This window comes from Giraffa tippelskirchi, chromosome 9 (genome assembly GCF_054371585.1).
Source record: "Giraffa tippelskirchi isolate mGirTip1 chromosome 9, T2T-mGirTip1v1.2.pri, whole genome shotgun sequence".
Classification (NCBI taxonomy): domain Eukaryota; kingdom Metazoa; phylum Chordata; class Mammalia; order Artiodactyla; family Giraffidae; genus Giraffa; species Giraffa tippelskirchi.
The window spans coordinates 164,302,010-164,324,254 of record NC_137283.1 but is presented as its reverse complement, the minus strand read 5'-3'; the positions used below and the strand labels follow the sequence as shown (position 1 = coordinate 164,324,254).

The 22,245-nt window shown below is 47.9% G+C and overlaps 1 protein-coding gene across 18 annotated transcripts in view; it reads right to left on the bottom strand.

The window, feature by feature from the left end:
- Window positions 1-2,420: 2,420 nt before the first annotated feature.
- CEP43 (centrosomal protein 43) overlaps window positions 2,421-22,245 on the bottom strand; it is a 29,886-nt gene continuing 10,061 nt past the window's right edge. For 2 of the 18 annotated variants that reach the window (XM_081529244.1, XM_081529251.1), the window contains 6 exons: window positions 12,832-13,058; window positions 10,749-10,861; window positions 9,093-9,161; window positions 8,451-8,490; window positions 7,346-7,578; window positions 2,421-7,175 (listed from right to left, as the gene is read on the bottom strand). In XM_081529244.1, coding sequence (XP_081385370.1) covers window positions 7,033-7,175; window positions 7,346-7,578; window positions 8,451-8,490; window positions 9,093-9,161; window positions 10,749-10,861; window positions 12,832-13,058 — 825 coding nt within the window. In that variant the 3' untranslated portion in view covers window positions 2,421-7,032. Of the gene's footprint in view, window positions 7,291-7,345; window positions 7,610-8,450; window positions 8,491-9,071; window positions 9,162-10,748; window positions 10,862-12,831; window positions 13,059-22,245 lie in introns of all 18 variants that reach the window. The other 16 variants (XM_081529242.1, XM_081529249.1, XM_081529243.1 and 13 more) reach the window with 9 other exon arrangements.

The window sequence follows — 22,245 nt, the reverse complement described above, 5'->3', positions numbered from 1 at the left end:
GGAGAAATGGTAGGAGTGGCCCAGGTGTGTGAGATGGGGAAGGGGAGTCGGGGAAGGTGATGCTCCAGACCAAAGCATCAACACGCCAGGGCTGCAGGAGCGCCTGCCATCAAGGCCCAACACCAGACTCAGTATGCTGGGTGCAGCACAGCACTCTCCCTACCAAAATTTAAAGTGACAGTCAGATAGAAACATCTACGCCGCATGGACTGAGGGGAGGGAGACAGAAATGCTAAATGCTTCAAGTGAAAAGGGCACTCATTCATGAACACATCCCGTTTCAGAAGAGCTGCCACTCGGTTTTACAAACTATAAATGACTTAAAAGAAACGTTAGGATCCATATCCAATAGCTGAGTGATTCATAAAACAAACTGGCCTTTGCAGGAACTGTGTTTGAAAATTAAAACATTCACAGGAAAAATAACTTCATCATCAAATCTGAAGATTTCATAAACTGCTGAAACAACGAACTCGGGTTAATCTATCAGAAATGAGCCCCGCAGGCGAGGCGGGGTCCTGACGCCGCCACCCTGTGGCTCCCCCGTCCCTCTCCCTCTCCACCCACGCTGAGCTGCAGGCCCGGGGACCCCCCCCCGGCCCTCTCTTCTCCTTCCTGTTTCTGGGGAAGCAGGCTGACTCTACCCAGCACCACCATCTGCAGAGGCAAAGCCGTGGAACAGCGTGTTCCGCAAGGCGGGGCGGGGCCCCCAGGTCCTCCCCCACTGCTGGGAGCAGCGCACCCCGGCCCCGGGACAGGAGACAGAGACACCAGGCCCACTTCACACCTGGCTGTGGCAGCTATTTCCTACAGGCAGAAGGTTCCTCTCTTCAATCAGGGTGGAAAGTCTATGTTCAAAATTCATTTTGCCTCCTAATTTTGTAGTCATTGCTCTATTACTTCCAGCATCCAGTCAGGCAATTTCATTCTCACTCCTTTAAAATGATCTTGGAGGAGCCTTTTTTCCACACTAATCAGGGTCCACGCGGCCGTGGGCCTGGCTTCACTCACCCAGACACTCATGTGTCTCCAAACAGAAGCGTGCTTCTGCCAACGTCTCCTGCCTCAGCTGCAGCCCTGTGGGTGGACACGAGGGTCCTGCTTCCTCCTTGGTCTCCTCTGCTACATATGCAGAGAGAGCTCTTTGTCTTTCATCTTTTTGTTGGAGTTATCCCATCATTCAGCCGAATGATTTGACCCAACAAGCTTTTAATCAAAAATCATTGATTGTTTCTTTTCCATAGCAGTTTTTTAGATACAAACAGTCTCAAATCTCGAATCAGGTTTTTCCTTTACAGTTTCTTTGTTCTTTGAATTGTGTCCCCCAGGATGAGCCCTTCTCTCGGTTCATCTCAGCCTCCATCCCGCACTGCTCACTTTCCTCCCCACCAGGGACCCGTGTCCAGTGTGGATGGTCCATGGAGGGCTGCCCTCCCTTCCTCTGCACTGCTTCCACAGACAGGCCCCTTCCTACAACGGGGGCCGGCAGTGCACACGTGTCAGGAGGTGAGGTGAGTGGAGGTGCAGGGACAGAGACCAGGTGGGGTCCCAGCAAGCCCCAGGCCAGACCCTGGAGGGTGCGCCCTGCCCCGCAGGGCGTGCACCTCTCCAGGCGAGCAGGGCACGCACCTCTCCAGCGAGCGCTGTCCTCCACGCCTGTTCTCCTGGCACGGCCAGCAGGCGGTCAGCCCAGTTACCTCGAGCCCTGCTTCTCTTGTGCCAGTGTCCACGCACAGCCATAGACAGAACGGCTGTCCATTTCCTTCGAGAGCACCCTGGAGGTGGGAGGGGCAGCCAGGGCCCACTGTCCAGGAGCCCACTCCTCAGACTTGAGGCTGGCAGCCCCTGCAGGGCTGGGGGAAGGACAGCTGACCCCCTAAACCGCGCAGTGCTATCCTCGGGCAGCAGCTGCCCAGCCACACGCTGCCCGCCCCGCCCCTGCTCTGAGCTGGGAGAGCCTGCTCCTGTCGCCCTGGATTCGTACTGAGCACAGTCTGCAGACTGAACGCTGCTCCAGGGACCAAGGGTGCACACTGGTTAGAGGGCCAGCTTCCACGGAGCTTAGACACCCACTCGGCACAGTTCCGGCTGCACTGAGCAGGTACCCAAGGCAAACAGGGCTGTGACAGCACAGAAGGGAAACGGCATCCCCTTCAGGCTGGAGCTTCCTGAGACCAAGACAGAGACGGGGCAGCCAGCCAGGGCTCTGGGGGAAGGAGGCAAGGGACACCCCGACACAGGACCCACCTGGGCAGCCGGCAGGGGCACACAGGCTCGAGTGGCAGGTGCTGGCATGCACTGGGGCGAGAACAAGGGGAAGGGGCCAGAGGCAGGAGGGGCATCAGATCGGGACAAGGGCAACGTGAGGATGGTGGGTGCCTGGTCACTGTCACTGCAGAATATGAAAGCGTGAGCTCTTATTTTAATCATCAATGAAGCAAGACTTTTATTGGCATCTGACAAAAAAACATTCGAAAAACTCCATTGTAAAATACAAGTTTTATGGTAAAAATGGTATTTCCTGGCTTAGTATTACAATGTGTATTTGTTGGTGTTTAGTTACTATGTCATGCCCAACCATTCTGCGACCCCATGGACTGTAGCCCACCAGGCTCCTGTGTCCATGGAATTCTCCCATGTATTCCTTAACAAAAAGAAAATGCTAATCACAAGCAAAACTTTGTCTAATCAAGGAACACACGTGGAAACAGCTTTTTCAGAGCAGAATTTGAAGCTGCTAAATCTACTGGATCAGACAGACACAGCACCTGATGACAGAGTCTCCTATTTAGCATCTTTCTCCCCATCCCCCCAGAAGATCAGACTCGAGGGGTAACAGAAAAACGACAAATTTCACATGCTACTATCCAAAAGTTTCCCACAAGATTAAAGAGCTACACCCTAATGATTATTCTACTGAAATGATTTTAAATCATTTCACAGAAATCTACCTCCTATCAAACAATACAAAAAAATAAATCACATATTTGACAGATTCCAGAGGGCCAGAACTATAATCTTTATAGAAAGTGCCTGTTTACAGAGATGACACCCAAGAGATGCATTTTATGACCGCACACTGGGGGACTTCTAGAGCAGACTGCATCTTCACGCAGCACTATCTCCTCACGCGGACCGGGTGTGGGCCACGACAGACCAACATCAGCGCCCACAGGCTGGGGGCCGACAGAGGGGCTTCCAGGCCACCCCGGCCCACACTCTGTCTTGCTTCCTCTTGGGGTTCATGGCTCAGCTTCACTGAAATTTTACAAAATCAGATTCTAATGTCATATAATCTAAATACTCACATTATCATTTTCCTTCACGTTTCAGAGCCCAGTAAACATGTGTGTAGTATTTAGACTAGTATGAAATGAAAAACTGGTATACAAACCACAAAGTCTGTTCACTTCTTGAGATCAATGAGTAAGTTCTAATTTGCTCTTTTATTAACAAAGGCAACTCTTAATAAAAAGTTTTAATTGAAATTAAAAAGGAAAGAATTTAACCCTCGGTCACAGCTGTGCTTACGAACAAGCACGCCTCGCTTTCCGCAGTTCTTTTTAACACTCAGGACCACGGGTGTCAGCACCTATACAGACAGAAGCGCGGGGTGGGGGGGCAGATACACACCAAACTGCCCCAAACTCCATCCCTGGCTCGACCCTGAGGGGTCCCAGGGAGACTGTGCACAGTGTGTAAAACTGGTCATCTGGGTCTGGTCTTAGGTCATGACCACTGTTTCAGTCCAATGTGGATTTGAATATAACCAACTTACAGATCTGAAATGAAAGCACATGGTTTCAGATGCATTTTGGTATTTAATATGTTTCAAAGCATCTTTACAAATAATAAATTATAACTGCAATGAGGAAAACCTGTGAATAAAATCGCTTACACAGACCCAAGGCAGTGACCTCAAATGCATCAGGGACAATTCCACAAGTCAAAAATCACAAGCACCTCTAGATTTTAATCTTTAAAACGAGCAAAACTAAGAAGGACACACATGAGGATTTTAACATAACCTTAATGGTCTAACAAACCTCCCAAATGGAAGGAAATGCAAAGCCAAGTCAACCTATCAAGTGTAACTTACAGTGATGGGCTCCAGGCGGCAGATCTTCCGGGCCACGGGCCAGCTCCTTGCGGAACCAACCACCACTGCCCCCTCCGACTGCAGACGCCCCTCCTGCTGCTGCCACACCTGAGCCCCGGAGGCGGCCCGCAGGCAGGCACGTGGAGCCGCAGCCGCGTGAACCTACCGCTTTACTACCGCTTTACTGACGCCTTCGCGACGCGCTTAATACTGGCACTGTACCGGCTCCCTCCTTGTGGTGAATTTGAGCCTAATCAACTTTCATAGAGAAACATGTACCTAAACCAAATTAGGAATATTAAATCTTCCACACATGGGCTCAAATAGGAATTATTTTGTTTAGTATAATGAAAGGTTAATTTTTAAAAATATCTGTAATCTTTTGAAACACAAGGCACCAACAGGGAGCAGACATTCCAGCAAAGAGCGATTGTCTGGAGAGAAAAACGAGCTGATCAGCGAGTCCCGTCCTTTGCCGACCAGCACGCCTGCTTCTCTCAGGCCTAGGCGACGTCTTCCAGGTAATCAGCGACGTCACTGAGCTGGGACACAGTCAGGTCCTGCGTCAGGTCGTCAAGCTTGTGGTTCAAAAGAAAGAAGAGAATCAGTGTCAGCAAGACAACAGTCTTAAATAATCTTTAGCCTATTGCTGTTAACTTAAAATATTATCTTATACTCTACAAACTGACTCACAGTTAAAAGTCCCTGTCCTGGCGTGGAAACACATACATCACCATATGTAAAATACAAGCCAGTGGGCATCTGCTCTATGACCAGGGAGCACACCTCAGTGCTCCGTGATGACCTACAGGGGTGGGAGCGGGTGGGAGCGGGCGGCAGGAAGGGAACATATTTTTTATACCCATGGCTGATTCACATTGATGTATAGCAGAAAACAACACTGTAAAGCAATTATCCTCCAAATATGTAATTTTTTTAAAAAGTCCTCTTCCTCACTTTCTTCTTCCTATTTTGAAATTGACAACGATAACAAAAGCTAAGCTGCCAGGTGAACTCGACATTAACAAGAAGACTGACCGCTAAAATCTTCAATCTGTGGTTCTTTTGGTAACTTTAAAGCAGTCTTTTCAGAACTCTTTAGGATGACATAAGGTGAAATGGTAAGAGAAGAAAAATTACTACAAACTTATTAGTACACTGTATCAGGAACCAAAGAAGGCATTTCACATACTATCCCTTAACCTTCAGAACAACCCTTTAAGGGAGGCATTAACAGCCCCATCTCAGGAATAAAGAAACTGAGGATCAAAGGTTAAAGCCTGCGGAAGCAAACAGACATCAAAGAATGAGAATGCAGGTCAGATTCATTACACAACACTGCCTGGGTCAAAGGCCTTTCCCCCCATGGCAGTCTGTGACAGGCAGAGTCCTACTTCACTCTGCAAAGCAAGCTTCACCTCCAGGTGGGAGCCACCCTAACCCGAGAGGCAGCCTCCCACGGTTTACCATGGGCACGAATACCCGACCCTGAGGCGTCACCTGACATCTCACATCTGACACACACCTGGGCACTCTGCTCTCTGCTGACAGGCAGCTCAGGTGTGGGTCTCCAAACCCGAGTCCTGACCTTACCCCAGAGCACCTGTTAGTGCAGTCTCACCCCCGGCCTGCTCAGGGCTCGCAGTCCTGACTTTACCCATTAGTGCGGTCTCGTCCCGGACTGCTCGGGGCTCGGAGTCCTGACTTCACCCCTAGCCTACTCAGGGCTCGCAGTCCTGACTTTACCCGTTAGTGCAGTCTCACCCCCGGCCTGCTCGGGGCTTGGAGTCTTGACATTACTCCCGAGTGCCTGTTAGTGCGGTCTCACCCCCGGCCTGCTCAGGGCTCGCAGTCCTGACTTTACCCATTAGTGCGGTCTCATCCCCGGACTGCTCGGGGCTCGGAGTCCTGACTTCACCCCCGGCCTCCTCAGGGCTCGCAGTCCTGACTTTACCCCTGTTAGTGCGGTCTCGTCCCCAGACTGCTCGGGGCTCGGAGTCCTGACTTCACCCCCAGCCTGCTCAGGGCTCGCAGTCCTGACTTTACCCGTTAGTGCAGTCTCACCCCCGGCCTGCTCAGGGCTCGCAGTCCTGACTTTACCCATTAGTGCGGTCTCATCCCCGGACTGCTCGGGGCTCGGAGTCCTGACTTCACCCCTAGCCTACTCAGGGCTCGCAGTCCTGACTCTACCCGTTAGTGCAGTCTCACCCCCGGCCTGCTCGGGGCTCGGAGTCTTGACATTACTCCCGAGTGCCTGTTAGTGCGGTCTCATCCCCGGCCTGCTCAGGGCTCGCAGTCCTGACTTTACCCATTAGCGCGGTCTCGTCCCCGGACTGCTTGGGGCTCGGAGTCCTGACTTCACCCCCGGCCTGCTCAGGGCTCGCAGTCCTGACATTACCCCTGTTAGTGCGGTCTCGTCCCCAGACTGGTCGGGGCTCGGAGTCCTGACTTCACCCCCAGCCTGCTCAGGGCTCACAGTCCTGACTTTACCCATTAGTGTGGTCTCACCCCCGGCCTGCTCGGGGCTCGGAGTCCTGACATTACTCCCGAGTGCCCGTTAGTGCGGTCTCATCCCCCGCCTGCTCGGGCTCGCTGACACCCTGCGGCCAGTCTCTGCTTCAGCTCCGGCACGCACAGGGCTCCTCTGCAGCCACCTCCTCCCACAGGGACTTCTCTGATGAGGACCCCTTGCCTACACTGTCTACACCCTGAGGCAGTGGGCTCTGACTCCAGTCCTGACCCACTGGAGCTGACCTACGCCCACAGCAGTGGACGTCCCAGTAATAACACGCAGGTGTTTCACAAGCAAAGCGGGCCATAACTGAAAACATTCATGACAGGTATTGTCCTCAGATCTGGGGCAGGAAACCCCAGCATAAACCTTTCCTAATTTTCAACTGCTTTTCTCCTAGCTTCTGAAGTTTTCCAGTGACTCAAGGCACCAGGCACCGACGGCAGGCCTGGGGAGGGGCAGGCACCGACGGCAGGCCTGGGGAGGGGCAGGCACCGACGGCAGGCCTGGGGAGGGGCAGGCACCGACGGCAGGCCTGGGGAGGGGCAGGCACCGACGGCAGGCCTGGGGAGGGGCAGGCACCGACGGCAGGCCTGGGGAGGGGCAGGCACCGACGGCAGGCCTGGGGAGGGGCAGGCACCGACGGCAGGCCTGGGGAGGGGCAGGCACCACGGCAGGCCTGGGGAGGGGCAGGCACCGGCAGGCCTGGGGAGGGGCAGGCACCGACGGCAGGCCTGGGGAGGGGCAGGCACCGATGGCAGGCCTGGGGAGGGGCAGGCACCGGTGGCAGGCCTGGGGAGGGGCAGGCACCGACGGCAGGCCTGGGGAGGGCAGGCACCGATGGCAGGCCTGGGGAGGGCAGCACGGTACTTGATCACTGGCGTGGACGTCATCCATTTCCACAGAGAGGTCCTCCTCGATCTCTTCCCCAATACTCAGCTCACTCTTCTCTGAGCGATGGCTGGTACTAATTTCAGGGGAAAAGAAAAATAAGAACTCTGATCACAAGCATTTAGAACGAGTAAGTACCATCCTTCTGTGTTTCGGGCATCTTAATTCTTTAAATAAAACAGAATAAACTATTAGATGCCACTCATCCCACACACCCGGCCTCCCTTGCTCCTACGCTAACTTAGCAGTGGCAGCAGGAGCCGTCCAGCCCATTTAACAGGTGAGAAGACTGAGGTCCACAATGGCGACTATGACCACAATGGCATCAAAGAAGAGAACCCAGATTGTCAAAATTTCATTTCTCAAAATACTGTACGCTAGAAAGTAAACATGAATCCTAAATTGGAAGAAAAACTATCAATTGCATAAAATCCTCACACTGATTTGAAATTTCTGAACTACAATAAATATTACTTCCCCATTAATTAGCCTAGTCATAGATTATATTTTCTTTACATTTATAAAAAAGTTATTTGAAACAAAATATCAAGAAATGTCATCTGAATCAGAAAAACAATTTGAGAGGGCGATTTGTTTACGCCAATTGTGGACAATTCCCACCACTGAGGTCAGACAGGGGAGGCAAAAGCACCGACAGTCGTGACCACGCTGCTCGGGTGGCCTCTGAGTCGCCCCTTCAACGCTGGCTCCTCTTCTCATTCTCATTAAGCTCCCTGAACATGGTGAAGAAGTTCTTATTCTAATGTGACATCAAAAACATGCTTCACAGGCTAGGGACAACTCTGGATTAACTCTCTTTAACCCACGTTCAATCAACACAAAAAAGAGAAGAAAGACACTAAATAAGCACAAACGTGATTTTGTCATACTGTCCTGTTTGGAAATTGTTTACAATTTATATATTTCTTGTCCAACCATTTTTCTTACCTATTAAAATCATCGACATAGTCATCTTCTTCTCCAGTCCCTGATAAGTTTAAGAAAACATACATATATATTTATAATAAACATACCTCACAATATCTACAATTAGACATACACGTTTCCTTCAAAAACTACCCCAAGGCAGACAGAGTGAAGAGTGAAAACCCAGCTAAGACAGTGGGGACAGCTGGGCTGCATTTGGATTTGGGGAAACTAACCACCCCCTTACTCGCCTCCAGCTTCTGCAGCCGATTCCAGGACAAAACAGCCACCACATACTGTGCTGGAACCGGCCATCAGCTGACCTCCCGGTTCTATGGACAGCTGACCCCCAGGCCAAATCTGCCTACAACCTGTTTCCATGCAACCTGTGAGCTAAGAGTGACTTCTACACTTTTCAGTGACTGTAAAAGCACCAACAACACTCGACATAGGCTACACACGGCCCACAAAGCCGGAAACACCCGCTCTGTCCCTCTGCAGTTTGTTGACTTGTGCTTTAAACATGCAAAGTGCCGTCTGTGAACACGGGCACCTCTGACTAGTACAAGGAGCCCTGGACACGCTGAGTGACCCTCATTTAAGGTTTATTCTAAAAACCAATCACCTGAAAGTCATCAACACTGAAACTGGAAATTTAGTTACCTAAGCCAAGTGATCCAATTTTATCGTTGACCAATTTAAGATCTTTTAGAATTGTGTTTCCCCTTTTACCTGTGAACAGGAGAAAATATTCACATTAAATTGTCTGTTAGAATACAACAGTCTCTAAACCATGTCAACTGTTTTTTTTTCAGGGTCTGTTGACACATAATAACTGAACACTAATAAGAAATTACGAATTGTGACTAATTACACTGCATTATTCATTATATAATACAATATGGTTACATTATGTATCACACACCCCTTTCAACTACACACTACTATAATATACAGACCTTTTGTAGCCGTACTATATTCTTTTTTGGAACTTGGCAATCGAAACCATTTTTACCCAACCATAAGAAGCCCTACTGGGTATGCATTCACAGACCACAATTATTCTCATCAGTTATGTTTCTCGGTTAAACTCCTGCCTCTCGCTCCAATGTAACGGCTGTTTCGTTCACTAAGCTCGTCTCCTCACGGCTCCGTCTTGCAGCCCTCGTCCTCAAGTGCCCTCTCTCAGCCACTGCTCCCGCATCAGTGTTCAGAGCGGCACGATCATGGCATTCTGGACGCCTTCGCTGAGGGTGACAAGGCCGCAGGAAAGGAGAAAAGGAGGGGCACTGACGTGGCGGTCTAACAGACACGTGGCCAGGTTACTGGACGCTGAGAGAAGCCAGAGACCACCTCCTGTGCGCGCCCTGGGGACGCCATCCACAGTGGTGCCACGTCTCACGAAAGCTCAGGAGCAGCACGTGCATGCTCGGTCGTGTCTGACTCTGTGCGACCCTGTGGGCTACAGCCCGAGAGGCTCCTCAGTCCATGGGATTCTCAAGGCACGAATGCTGGTGTGGGTTGCCATTTCCTTCTCCAGGGGGTCTTCCCGATCCAGGGATGGAGCGTGCATCACCTGCACTGGCAGGCATGTTCTTTACCTCTAGCGCCACCTGGGGAGCTTAGTAGCACTACAAGATTATGCAAAATCCCAGAGCAATCTCCTAATAAAGACCTACTCAAAGAGGCACATGTATGCTCTAAACACTGGCAGTTAAATCCTGTATTTACTCTGATACAGTATACACAGTTCATCCGCATGCTTACTACATGTTTAAGGCTGTGCCTTTAAATCCTTGGTCTCGTCACCATCCCGTGTCTAGCTAACCATCCCCATCTCTGCTACGTACAAAAACATACAGCTGATCCAGACCTCCAAAGGCAGAGGAGCATTCTAACATTCTTACAACGATTACTGTGGTATGTACAGAATCTCTGATGCAAGCTTTAAAAAATTAATTGTACTTAAATCCTACATAAGTCATTTTAAATGTCCAGTAAGAGCGATGGCTTAAAATTATGTCTATTTATTATATAAGACAGCTAAAAACTCAATTTTCTAAAAGTATTTTCACGGCATAGGAAAAGCAGAATAGAGAACTATAAGTATAGAAGATATGACCAGACTCAAAAGAAATTTTACAAGTAACAAAATATTAACAGAAAATATCACTGAGTAGCAAAATTATAGGCTATTCTTATGATTTTACATAAATTTTTATGGAAAAAAAAATGATCATACATAATTAGAGGAAAAATATCACCAGCCTTCGAAGTACATGTCTTCAATCAGCAAATCTAGAACCCTCAGACACTCACTTTCAGACTCTTTCAATGAAGGGGCTCCAGCAAGGGAGCTGAGCCCACTTTTTAAGGGGGGCCCATCCGAGAGCGACGCAAGGCCTCCTACTTGCTTGCTGGGTTCACTTCTCCTGACGAGAAACAAGTGTACAGTTAAATGGGGCTCTCACATGCTGCCCCTAACACGTAAGCAACTTGATTACATCTCATAGGCAACGCAGGGGCTGAGAAATAAAGAATATACATGTCACAGATTGACGCCAAAATGTATACCTGCAAGGCAAAGTAGACTAAGAATCACTGCAAATTCACGCAAGACATTATTACCAGAATCTTGTCCCACAAACGAACCTGCCCTTCTCATCAGCTTCACTGTCTGCGCTTTCACTGGCAGCCGCTTCAGGGGCCCAGAGATGCAGGCAAGGACAGCGCGGGAGCCAACGAGCACAGCATGACACCCGACACGGCCCTGCCGGCCGGCCACAGCTGACCTGGCCCACCTGCTCACACGGACACTGCGCCCCTCACCCCTCCAGCACTCCAGGGGTCCCGTCCCTCTATGACCTCGTCTCCAGCTTCCCTCTTTAGAACTTGGTGCTTCTCAGCAACATACACGCATGCTGCTGTCTTTCCCACCATGACATTTCTCACCCGTGTCCCCTCCAGCCGCCACCACGTCCACTGCGCCCCTACAGTCAACTCAGCGGGAAAGCACTCGTCCCCACAGCCCTCCACTCTCGGCTCTACTGAGTCCACCCTGACCCGCCCCGGCCCGGCCCCCTCGAGCAGACTGCCCGGGAAGGGCCCGGGCGGCCTGCAGACGCTGAGCACGGTATGATGCTCAGCTGCCCGCCCTGGCCTCCTCGTCTCCCCGGCCTCCGGGTTCCCTTCCCGCTGCAGCGCCCCTTCCTCAGGGGCCCTTCGGCTCCGCAGCCAGGCCTTTAGCTCAGATGGATGAGTCCTTCCTGTCTCCTGTAGCCCAGACCTCTCCCTTCACACCCACACCTGAAAACAGACTTCTTCGCATTGACAACCTTCTTAAATTAACGGGTGGGAAGTGAGGTCCGGACGGTCACAGGGTCCCCCGTGTGGCCAGCCTTGCTCTCTCCACTCTTCACCTCAGTGACAGCAGTTCCAACCTTCTAGTCACTCAGCCTGGATACCCTGGAGGTACTGTGATCCTGCTTTGTCTCTCTCACACTTACCAGCAAATCCCTTTGGATCCCAATTCAGAATACATCCCTAATCAACTATCCTCACCACTTCCACCCGGCTAACCCCACAGCTTCCCATCTGCAGACCCAGCAGTCAGGTGATCCCGTCACAGCGCAGGTCTGTTCCGGTCACTCTGCTGCTCAGACCCCAGGGCTTCTGGGACCCTCACAGTGGGGCCAGGCCTGGCTGTGTTGCTGCGCCCCCGGCCCGAGTCCACCTCCCATAGGCGCCTCGGCCCGGCCCTCGGGCCTGCCACACCGTGGCCCACGCGGCCTCCTCCCCGCAGAGCCCCAGAAGCCCGCCGATGGGCCTGGCCTCCTCTCCCCTCTGAGAGTCCGCCCTGGGGCTGAGGCCTTCTCCGACGCCTCGAGACCCAGCGGCCCTCCACCCGTGCGGCCTCCTCCCCGCAGAGCCCCGGAATCCCGCCGACGACGGGCCTGGCCTCCTCTCCCCTCTGAGAGTCTGCCCTGGGGCTGAGGCCTTCTCCGACGCCTCGAGACCCAGCGGCCCTCCACACGGGCACTCCTGCCCTCACCGCTCGGTTCCCCGACACGGCTGCATCCCCCCGACACGGCGCCTGACTGGTCCTTGCTGGCGCTGAGGTCCGAGCGTGAGTTCCCAGAGGCAGAGCCTGCCTGCCTCATCACTGCTGCACCTGGCATGCGGCCGGCACGCACCACACACCTACCTGCTGAAATCATTAATGTCCAGGTCTTTCAAAACCTGGACTCCTTAAGCCCTAAAAGGCTTTAAGGACACAAAATCAGATTTATGAATTCAATAATTACAGACCACAGGTAGCTCATTTTCTTAAACACAAAATAAAACACTCAGAACTCCATTTCTAAGCCTCAGGTCTGATAAGATAAAAGCACAGGTTACTCACCAACCGTACGCTGTTTCTGGTTTGGGAACGGGGTCATCAAAGAAAGAATCCCCTTCCAGGTCATCTTCATCTGGACCAGGATCTGCTCTGGCGTTGACATCGAGACTGTTGTTGCTTAACAAGGACCCAATTTTTGTTTCATGGGCCAGTAAGTGAAGACTACTTCTGCTCTTTGGCTCTGATGATGAGATACTGGTATCGCTCTGACTGGCATCATTGCTGGCCCTCTAGAAGACAGAGGAAAAGACAAAAGTTATTGGTGACAGGAAAGTTAGTTTAGAACTAACTTCTGAAGGGGAAAAATGCCAGACATATTTATACCATTCCTTTCCTCCCTCCCTCCGTGGAAATACCTTTACCTAGCCCACTCATAAACAAACTCTCCCATTTCCTCCTACATATATATCACTGCTTCATAAATTACCTTAATATGTTTTCAAATCGCAAATGGAGAGAATAAAGGGGCAAGGAGGAGCATCATCATTAGCACATCACATAAATGAACCCAGGAGAAAAACACAGTGCGTGTCAGGAAAACTCACAGTCTCCTACCCAGCGCCAAACACCAAGGGCATCGGGGTGGGGGTTTCCGCCTTCACCATTCATGTTTCTAATGCAGAGTTTTGCGAGTGAAATCACCAGTCTTAATTCTGACTTTCAGTGACTCCCTAATCCACACCTTCCTCGTACATCCATGGACACATGTATATATTTGTTTCTACGTGAAAGTTAAAGCGTTAGTCGCTCAGCCACGTCCGACTCTGCGAGAGTCTCACTGTAGCTCACCAGGCTCCCGTGTCTGTGGAATTATCCAGGAGGAATACTGGAGTGGATAGCCATCCCCTTCTCCAGGGGATCCTCCCCACCCAGGGATCGAACTCGAGTCCCCCACACTGCAGGCAGATTCCTTACCATCCGAGCCACCAGGGCAGTCCAGGTTTCTGCGACCTTAGAGCAACGCACGACTCCCTCAAGCACTCCCTCCTACTCTTGTCCCACTGATCTGGTGATGTCAGCACGAAACCTGGCTTTTGTTTTCAGTCAGCCCTATTTTATTCTATTCTTGGTCAGATTTCTTTTTGCTTTTACACATTTCTATGTCAACAACAATAAAAATAATAATGAAACCAAAAAACGATGATAGCAATAATAAAAGTAGCTAACATTTACGGAAAGCCTTCAAATGTCTCCCATGATTACCTGATTTTAATCCTCAAAGTAACTCTGTGGTATGTGGACAGGCTCTGTCTTCTCTGCGGAAAGGACAAGGAGATGCAGGGGCGTCTCAGTCACTTGCCCAGGCCTCGGGGGGGTTGAGGGGTCTGCTATCAAAGTCTGACTCCAGAGGGTAGCGCGAAAGGCTTATACTGTCTACTCACTTGAGTCGTATGAAACTGCAGTTTTTATGGGTCAGGGATTTAGCCCTCACACTACAGAGAGCAGCACTGAATAAGATGCCAGGTGCGTGAGATGCGTGCTCTCCTGAGACACGGAACATGTAACGCAGTCAGTACTCCGTGTGTGTGTACAGTCCTGTCCGACTCTCTGCAATCCCACGGGTCCCATGTAGCCCGCCAGGCTCCTCTGTCCATGGGATTCTCCAGGCAGCAATCTGGGGTGGGTTGCCATTCCCTTCTCCAGGGGATCTTCCTGACCCAGGGATTGAACCCGGGTCTCCTGCATTGCAGGCAGATTCTTTACCAACTGAGCCACCAAGGAAGGCCCTGTACTCTATTACTAACTGTGTAATTTTAAGAAATTTAATGTTCGCAGGCATGAATTCCCTCAAGAACTGAACCAGAGTAGTCCTTTCCAAGTCGAGTTACCACAAAGTGTTAAAAAAAAAAGGGACAAGCGGCTGGGGAAAGGTGCTGACTCCTGAAGCAGGGCAGTGACAGCATGTGTTATAACTGACTCCACCAGACACTAAGATGACTGCACTTTTAACATGGGTATTGCATGGGATCGTGCAGTAAGATACACACTGACGTTTTCACACTAGCTACAAGCCATGATTAGTCGACAGCATGTAAGACACACGCTATACATTCCGTATGTTATTAATGCAGAGAAATGAATGGTTGTAAAAAGAGACATCTGGAGAGATAAATACCAAGTTATCACCCTTTCAGACAACATAGGATATTTTCAAAGAAGCAGACAGTTTTTCAAATTTCCTCACAACCTTCTTGAAGTTTTCCTGTTATTATCAGTTACAGAGACACACCAACCACTTATGTATTTCTTAATAAGATTCATGCCCATTATAATTTCTCATTTACAAATGTTTTAAAATATTTATATCCTTTCAAAGGAACATACATTTGGAAATAAATACCCTGAATTATTGTGCTATTTAAACACATTTATAATTATAGATACTGAGACAGTATCTCCTTTAAAACAGCCCTGAGAAAATTCAAAAGGATGCCTGACCGGAAATAGACAAACACAAATGTTAAGCACATTACAAAAAACAATCATCGTTTCAAACTCTCTTCCCATGAATTCACATCAACAGAACTTAAGTTCATATACTGAATCATCTGAACTGAAAAACTAATATGTCCATGATTATTTTTGTCAGGTTTTAGCAATATTCTTGCTATGAAACAAAAGACTAGTTTTAGGAAGACAAGTTTCATGGCACAGCACATTATGATGTTCAACATAATACACACTTTTAAAAATAATAATTTGTTTTAAAATTATAGTTCTATCTATTTATCTATGGAGTAAAAATTAAACTTTAAAAACACTCAAACTTCTTTGGAAGTACTCCCAAAATCAATTTCTAAATCACACAGGAATGTGTCATTACTTTATAACCGGCTCATTTTTTTTTTTTTTTACCAAAAAGACCATTACCTAACTGGGTTACTAATGAATTCACTAAACTTGATTCCAAGTATTTTTTACTATTAAACAAAAAAAGAAATCCACACTAACAGGAGAAACGTTAATCAAAACATTCTGTAGATTAAAAATAAAGTACTGCAAAACTTTAGGAGCAGTTTTCATCAAGGGAGCCCACATTTTTTGAGCAACATCAACTCATGATGTTTATACCCTGGGATCTGTTTAAAAAACTTTTATCATGGCTTAAGACAAGTCTTATAAACTTCAGTTACTTGGGTCTCTATCACCTAGATGTGGATGAATCTAACAGCTAAGATCAAGAATTCTTTAAAATCAAGTGTGACCAGAAAAAAAATCCTCTGACAATGGTTTAGAATTCATCCCAGGACAACCCTAGAGGCCCTGGAGATTATTATGAGTTAAATTGTGTTCCCCCAAAAAGTTCAGTTCAGTCGCTCAGTCGTGTCCGACTCTGCGACCCCACAGACTGCACCACTCCAGACCTCCCTGTCCATCACCAACTCCAGGAGTTTACTCAAACTCATGTCCATTGTGTCGGTGATGCCATCCAACCATCTCATCCTCTGTCATCCCTTTCTCCTCCTGCCTTCAATCTTTCCCATCATCACGGTCTTTTCCAAGGACTCAGTTCTTCGCATCAGGTGGCCAAAGTATTGGGAGTTTCAACTTCAGCATCTGTCCTTCCAATGAATATTCAGGACTGATTTTCTTTAAGATTGACTGGTTGGATCTCCTTGCTGTCCAAGGGACTCGCAAGAGTCTTCTCCAACACCACGGTTCAAAAGCATCAATTCTTCGGCACTCAGCTTTCTTTATAGCCCCACTCTCACATCCATACATGACTACTGGAAAAACCATAGCCTTGACTAGACGGACCTTTGTTGACAAAGTAATGTCTCTGCTTTTTAATATGCTGTCTAGGTTGGTCATAACTTTCCTTCCAAAGAGTAAGCTTCTTTTAATTTCATGGCTGCAGTCACCATCTGCAGTGATTTTGGAGCCCAGAAAAATAAAGTCAGCCACTGTTTTCACTGTTTGCCCATCTATTTGCCATGAAGTGATGGGACCGGATGCCATGATCTTAGTTTTCTGAATGTTGAGCTTTAAGCCAACTTTTTCACTCTCTTCTTTCACTTTCATTAAGAGGCTCTTTAGTTCTTCTTCACTTTCTGCCATAAGGGTGGTGTCATCTTCATATCTGAGGTTATTGATATTTCTCCCAGCAATCTTGATTCCAGCTTATGCTTCTTCCAGCCCAGTGTTTCTCATGATGTACTCTGCATATAAGTTAAATAAGCAGGGTGACAATATACAGCCTTGACGTGCTCCTTTCCCTATTTGGAACCAGTCTGTTGCTCCATGTCCAGCTCTAACTGTTGCTTCCTGACCTGCATACAGGCCTCTCAAGAGGCAGGTCAGGTGGTCTGGTATTCCCAACTCTTGAAGAATTTTCCACAGTTTGTGGTGATCCACACAGTCAAAAGGCTTTGGTGTAGGCAATAAAGCAGAAATAGATGTTTTTCTGCAACTCTTGATTTTTCGATGATCCAGCGGATGTTGGCAATTTGGTCTCTGGTTCCTCTGCCTTTTCTAAACCCAGCTTGAACATCTAGAAGTTCACAGTTCACGTATTGCTGAAGCCTGGCTTGGAGAATTTTGAGCAGTACTGTGAGATGAGTGCAATTGTGCGGTAGTTTGAGCATTCTTTGGCATTGCCTTTCTTTGGGATTGGAATAAAAACTGACTTTTTCCAGTCCTGTGGCCACTGCTGAGTTTTCCAAATTTGCTGACATATTGAGTGCAGCACTTTCACAGCATCATCTTTGAGGATTTGAAATAGCTCAACTGGAATTCCATCACCTCCACTAGCTTTGTTTGTAGTAATGCTTCCTAAGGCCCACTTGACTTCACATTCCAGGATGTATAGCTCTAGGTGAGTGATCACACCATCGTGATTATCTGAGTCATGAAGATCTTTTTTGTATAGTTCTTCTGTGTATTCTTGCCACCTCTTCTTAATATCTTCTGCTTCTGTTAGGTCCCTACCATTTCTGTCCTTTATTGAGCCCATCTTTGCATGAAATGTTCCCTTGGTATCTCTAATTTTCTTGAAGAGATCTCTAGTCTTTCCCATTCTGTTGTTTTCTTCTATTTCTTTGCACTGACCACTGAGGAAGGCTTTCTTATGTCTCATTGCTATTCTTTGGAACTCTGAATTCATATGGATATATCTTTCCTTTTCTCCCTTGCTTTTCGCTTCTCTTTTCATAGCTATTTGTAAGGCCTCCTCAGACAGCCATTTTTGCTTTTTTGCATTTCTTTTTCTTGGAGATGGTCTTGATTCCTGTCTCCTGTACAATGTCATGAACCTCCATCCATAGTTCATCAGGCACTCTATCAGATCTAGCCCCTTGAATCTATTTCTCACTTCCACTGTATAATCATAAGGGATTTGATTTAGGTCATATCTGAATGGTCTAGTGGTTTTCCCTACTTTCTTCAATTTAAGTCTGAATTTGGCAATAAGGAGTTCATGATCTGAGCCACAGTCTGCTCCTGGTCTTGTTTTTGCTGACTGTATAGAGCTTCTCCATGTTTGGCTGCAAAGAATATAATCAATCTGATTTCGGTGTTGACCATCTGGTGATGTCCACGTGTAGAGTCTTCTCTTGTGTTGTTGGAAGAGGGTGCTTGCTATGACCAGTGCGTTCTCTTGGCAAAACTCTATTAGCCTTTGCCCTGCTTCATTCTGTACTCCAAGGCCAAATTTGCCTGTTACGCCAGGTGTTTCTTGACTTCCTACTTTTGCATTCCAGTCCCCTATAATGAGAAGGACATCTTTTTTGGGTGTTAGTTCTAGAAGGTCTTGTAGGTCTTCATAGAACTGTTCAACTTCAGCTTCTTCAGCGTTACTGGTCAGGGCATAGACTTGGATTACTGTGATATTGAATGGTTTACCTTGGAAACGAACAGAGATCATTCTGTCGTTTTTGAGATTGCATCCAAGTACTGCATCCTGGACTCTTCTGTTGACCATGATGGCTACTCCATTTCTTCTAAGGGATTCCTGCCCACAGTAGTAGATATAATGGTCATCTGAGTTAAATTCACCCATTCCAGTGCACCTTAGTTCACTGATTCCTAGAATGTCAATGTTCACTCTTGTCATCTCCTCTTTGACCACTTCCAATTTGCCTTGATTCATGGACCTAACATTCCAGGTCCCTATGCAATATTGCTCTTTACAGCGTCGGACCTTGCTTCTATCACCAGGCACATCTACAACTGGGGGGTGTTTTTGGTTTGGCTCCATCCCTTCATTCTTTCTGGAGTTATTTCTCCACTGATTCTCCATTATCCCCCAAAAAGGGACATTGTAAGCCTAATGCCCAGGACTCCAGAACGTGCCCTCATTTATAAACAGGGTCACTACAGATGTAACCAGCTATGAGGAGGTCATGGAGGAGGTGGATAGGGCCCTAACACAATGCGCCTGCTGTCCTGATGAGAGAGAACAGATGAACACAGGGAGATGGCCCCATGAACGTGACAGCAGAGACGTGGATGACGTGTCTACATGCCAAAGAGCATGCAGGATGGCCAGGAGCCATGAGAAGCTGAAGAGGGGCAGGAAAGGACTCTCCTTCCCACCTCAGAAGGAGCCAATCCTGAGACACCCCGATCTCAGACTCCAGCCTCCAGAGCCGGGGACAATGCACGTCCACTGTTCTGAGCTACCACGTTTGGGGGACTTCGTTACAGCAGCCCTGGGAACTAAGAGGTATTTATAATAAACATCTGAAACATAACGAAGTTGTGTCTTTTCTTAATAGAGAGAGGCCTACTGCACAGCACCATGGCAGTCACTAAGTGCCCTTGGGTGAATGTCAGGATTAATACACTTTCAGGTAAACTACAGCAAAACTGTAAGAAAGTTTTAGTGGATGATTCATTTTCTCTAGCACACTTACACACTCAAGATTTTAATCATTTCTAGATTAACAGAAAATTAGCATCATAGAGGAGTTTCACAGAGAAATTACTGTTTCTCCAGGAGCTGAAAACTCAATTATCATCAGACTGTCTTAAAAACCTGGGGGAAAAAAAAAATTGCTTTTCTAAACCAGAGGCTTAATCTGTACTGTTCCTAAGAGAGAAACATAAAAGCCAAAGGAATATCCCAGTTCTGCAAAAGCATTCAAAACAATCTGTCCGATTTTAATTCTCTTGTGTACCATGCCTCAGCCCCCCTCCCACCCCCTGTCCCCCAGGACTCCCGCACTGGCAGGCGGATTCCTCACCACTGACCCACCTGGGAGGCACACCAACGTGAGGCTGGGCTTACCCCACAACTCCGGAAACAAGGAGCAAGGTAAGAAATGTCAGTTATTAAGAACTTCAGACCAAAAACTAACCTCAACAAAAATTAGTTTTAAAATACCTGAAAACAATTATGAACAGAAAAGCTAACCTTTGATGCTCCATTTAATGTGATGATTAAAACTGCTTAATGTTAGCAACAAACAAACCATCTAATATCTTACTCAGTTTTTCATCTGAATGGTAAAGACCTTTGTGAAGCCTACCAAGTCTTGTGATTTTTGATATTTTTTCAGACAACTAGCACCATGCTTGGTACAACAAAACAGTTTACAATTAAACAGATTATTACAGATATGCTGGAAATGGTACCACACGTTGAAAACGTCTGAGTAAAGAAACACCTTCCATCCGGTATTTATGCACCTTGCATTCCTCCCCCACTATCCGTCCTTCCCTGTCTTACAGTAACAAAATCAGGAACAACTTTTATTTTTACTAAATTAGTCCAAAACCTCAGATTTTGCTGTGTGTATTAACAGGTTTAGTAGTATACATACAACTGATTTTTTAAAGTTTATTTCTGATATGAATATAGCTTCTCTGAAAATAGCCAGAAGTTTCTGAGTGAGCAATTAAAACCTATGCCTCGCCACAGGCAAAGGAACAGTAAGGCAGAGTGGCTCTTCCTGCTGGGTGCCCTGGGCGCGGGCTCTTCACGGCCAGGGGCGGCACTCCCAGACGAAGGTGCCACCACCTACGGTGTGAAGGGCTCCCCCTGGAGCCCGGCTGTGGACCACCCCAGACCAGAGGCAGCTCGGTATCTGGACTGTTGGGATGGGAAGAATGCTGGGCTACTTCAGGGTACCGGGCACCTGCTGCGTGCACAGGCGGGAGCAGACAGGCGGGGGCGGGAGAGGAGCAGGCTCATCTCTCAGGCTGGAAGCAGCCACACGGGGCGGCACAGGCTGCTCCTACACGCGACTCAGGGACAGGAGCAGGCGGGAGGGGGGAAAGCAGTTTCCAAGTGACTGAGCAAGTGCTCTGGGCTCAGGAGCACAATCACCAAATACGAGGGGCTGACTTGCAGCCTGCAACTCCAGCGTCCAGGCGGACAAACTCTCCAGTCACCCCTCAGAGCTCTCCCTGCTCGGAGCAGAGGAAGGGGGACGTCTGGGGCCCCAAGGCTGCAACCAGTTCACAAAGTGAAACGTGTCTCCCAGGGGCTCTGGTTCTACATATCAACTTCTTTCAAATGTTTTAGCTTCTTTAAAACTCATGACACCAACAAGACTTTAAAATGTAATACTATGAAATATACTTTTAAAAAAGTGCAAGAACCTGATTTAAGACATCTAAAAAAATTTCCAATTTACACTTTCAATTATTTCTCTTACGGTCTGTCTCACCTCTGCCATTTGACCATAACTGCTTAAGAGAGGACCTGTGTTAAATTTATCTTGCTCTCAGCATTTAACACTAACACTTTCACTATATAAATGTTCAAACATACTCCAATACGCTTTAAAACATTCTGTCATGTAGTAGTGCATAAACAACAGTGTGAACAAATATAATAACAGGAACTTAACATGGAAGCCACTAGAACTAAAGCCAGCTAACATAGCAAACACAATTTTTCAAAACCCTTAAATTCTGGAAGTCTTGACCTTAGTGAAAAAAATCTGTACATAAACTAAGACTCAACAAGGACTAGTGATTCTCACAGAACTGAACATTAAATAACTTGATTTTATTCTAAATAAGTGTAAGAATTACATTGGCAATTAATAATTCTCCTGAGAACTCTAGTATTTAAATATTATAAGCAGCACATCTACCAACTTACTCACAGTCTGAGACCTTTGGGGAGGAAAAAAAGCAGCCAAGGCAGTGACACAGCGGGTCCCTGAGTCCACCGTGGGCTGGCACTTGGAGAGCCAGCGCTCGGAGAGAGGCTAACGCACGCGCAGGGCTGACAGCTGTCCAACACGGACAGACGTGTCCTGAAGGACACCAGGGCTGGCCTTTCGGTTACCAACTAGAGCTTATCCAAAAAGTAGTCTGATGCTCTATTTACCTCAGATGAAAATCAGGTTAGGAATACATAGGTGATCATCCACCTAAGAGGAAAGTAAACTAAGAGGGAGGTATTTTCAACTTCTGCTGCTGCCAAAAAATCAAGGAATTTTCAAAGCAAAACTGAGAGCAGAG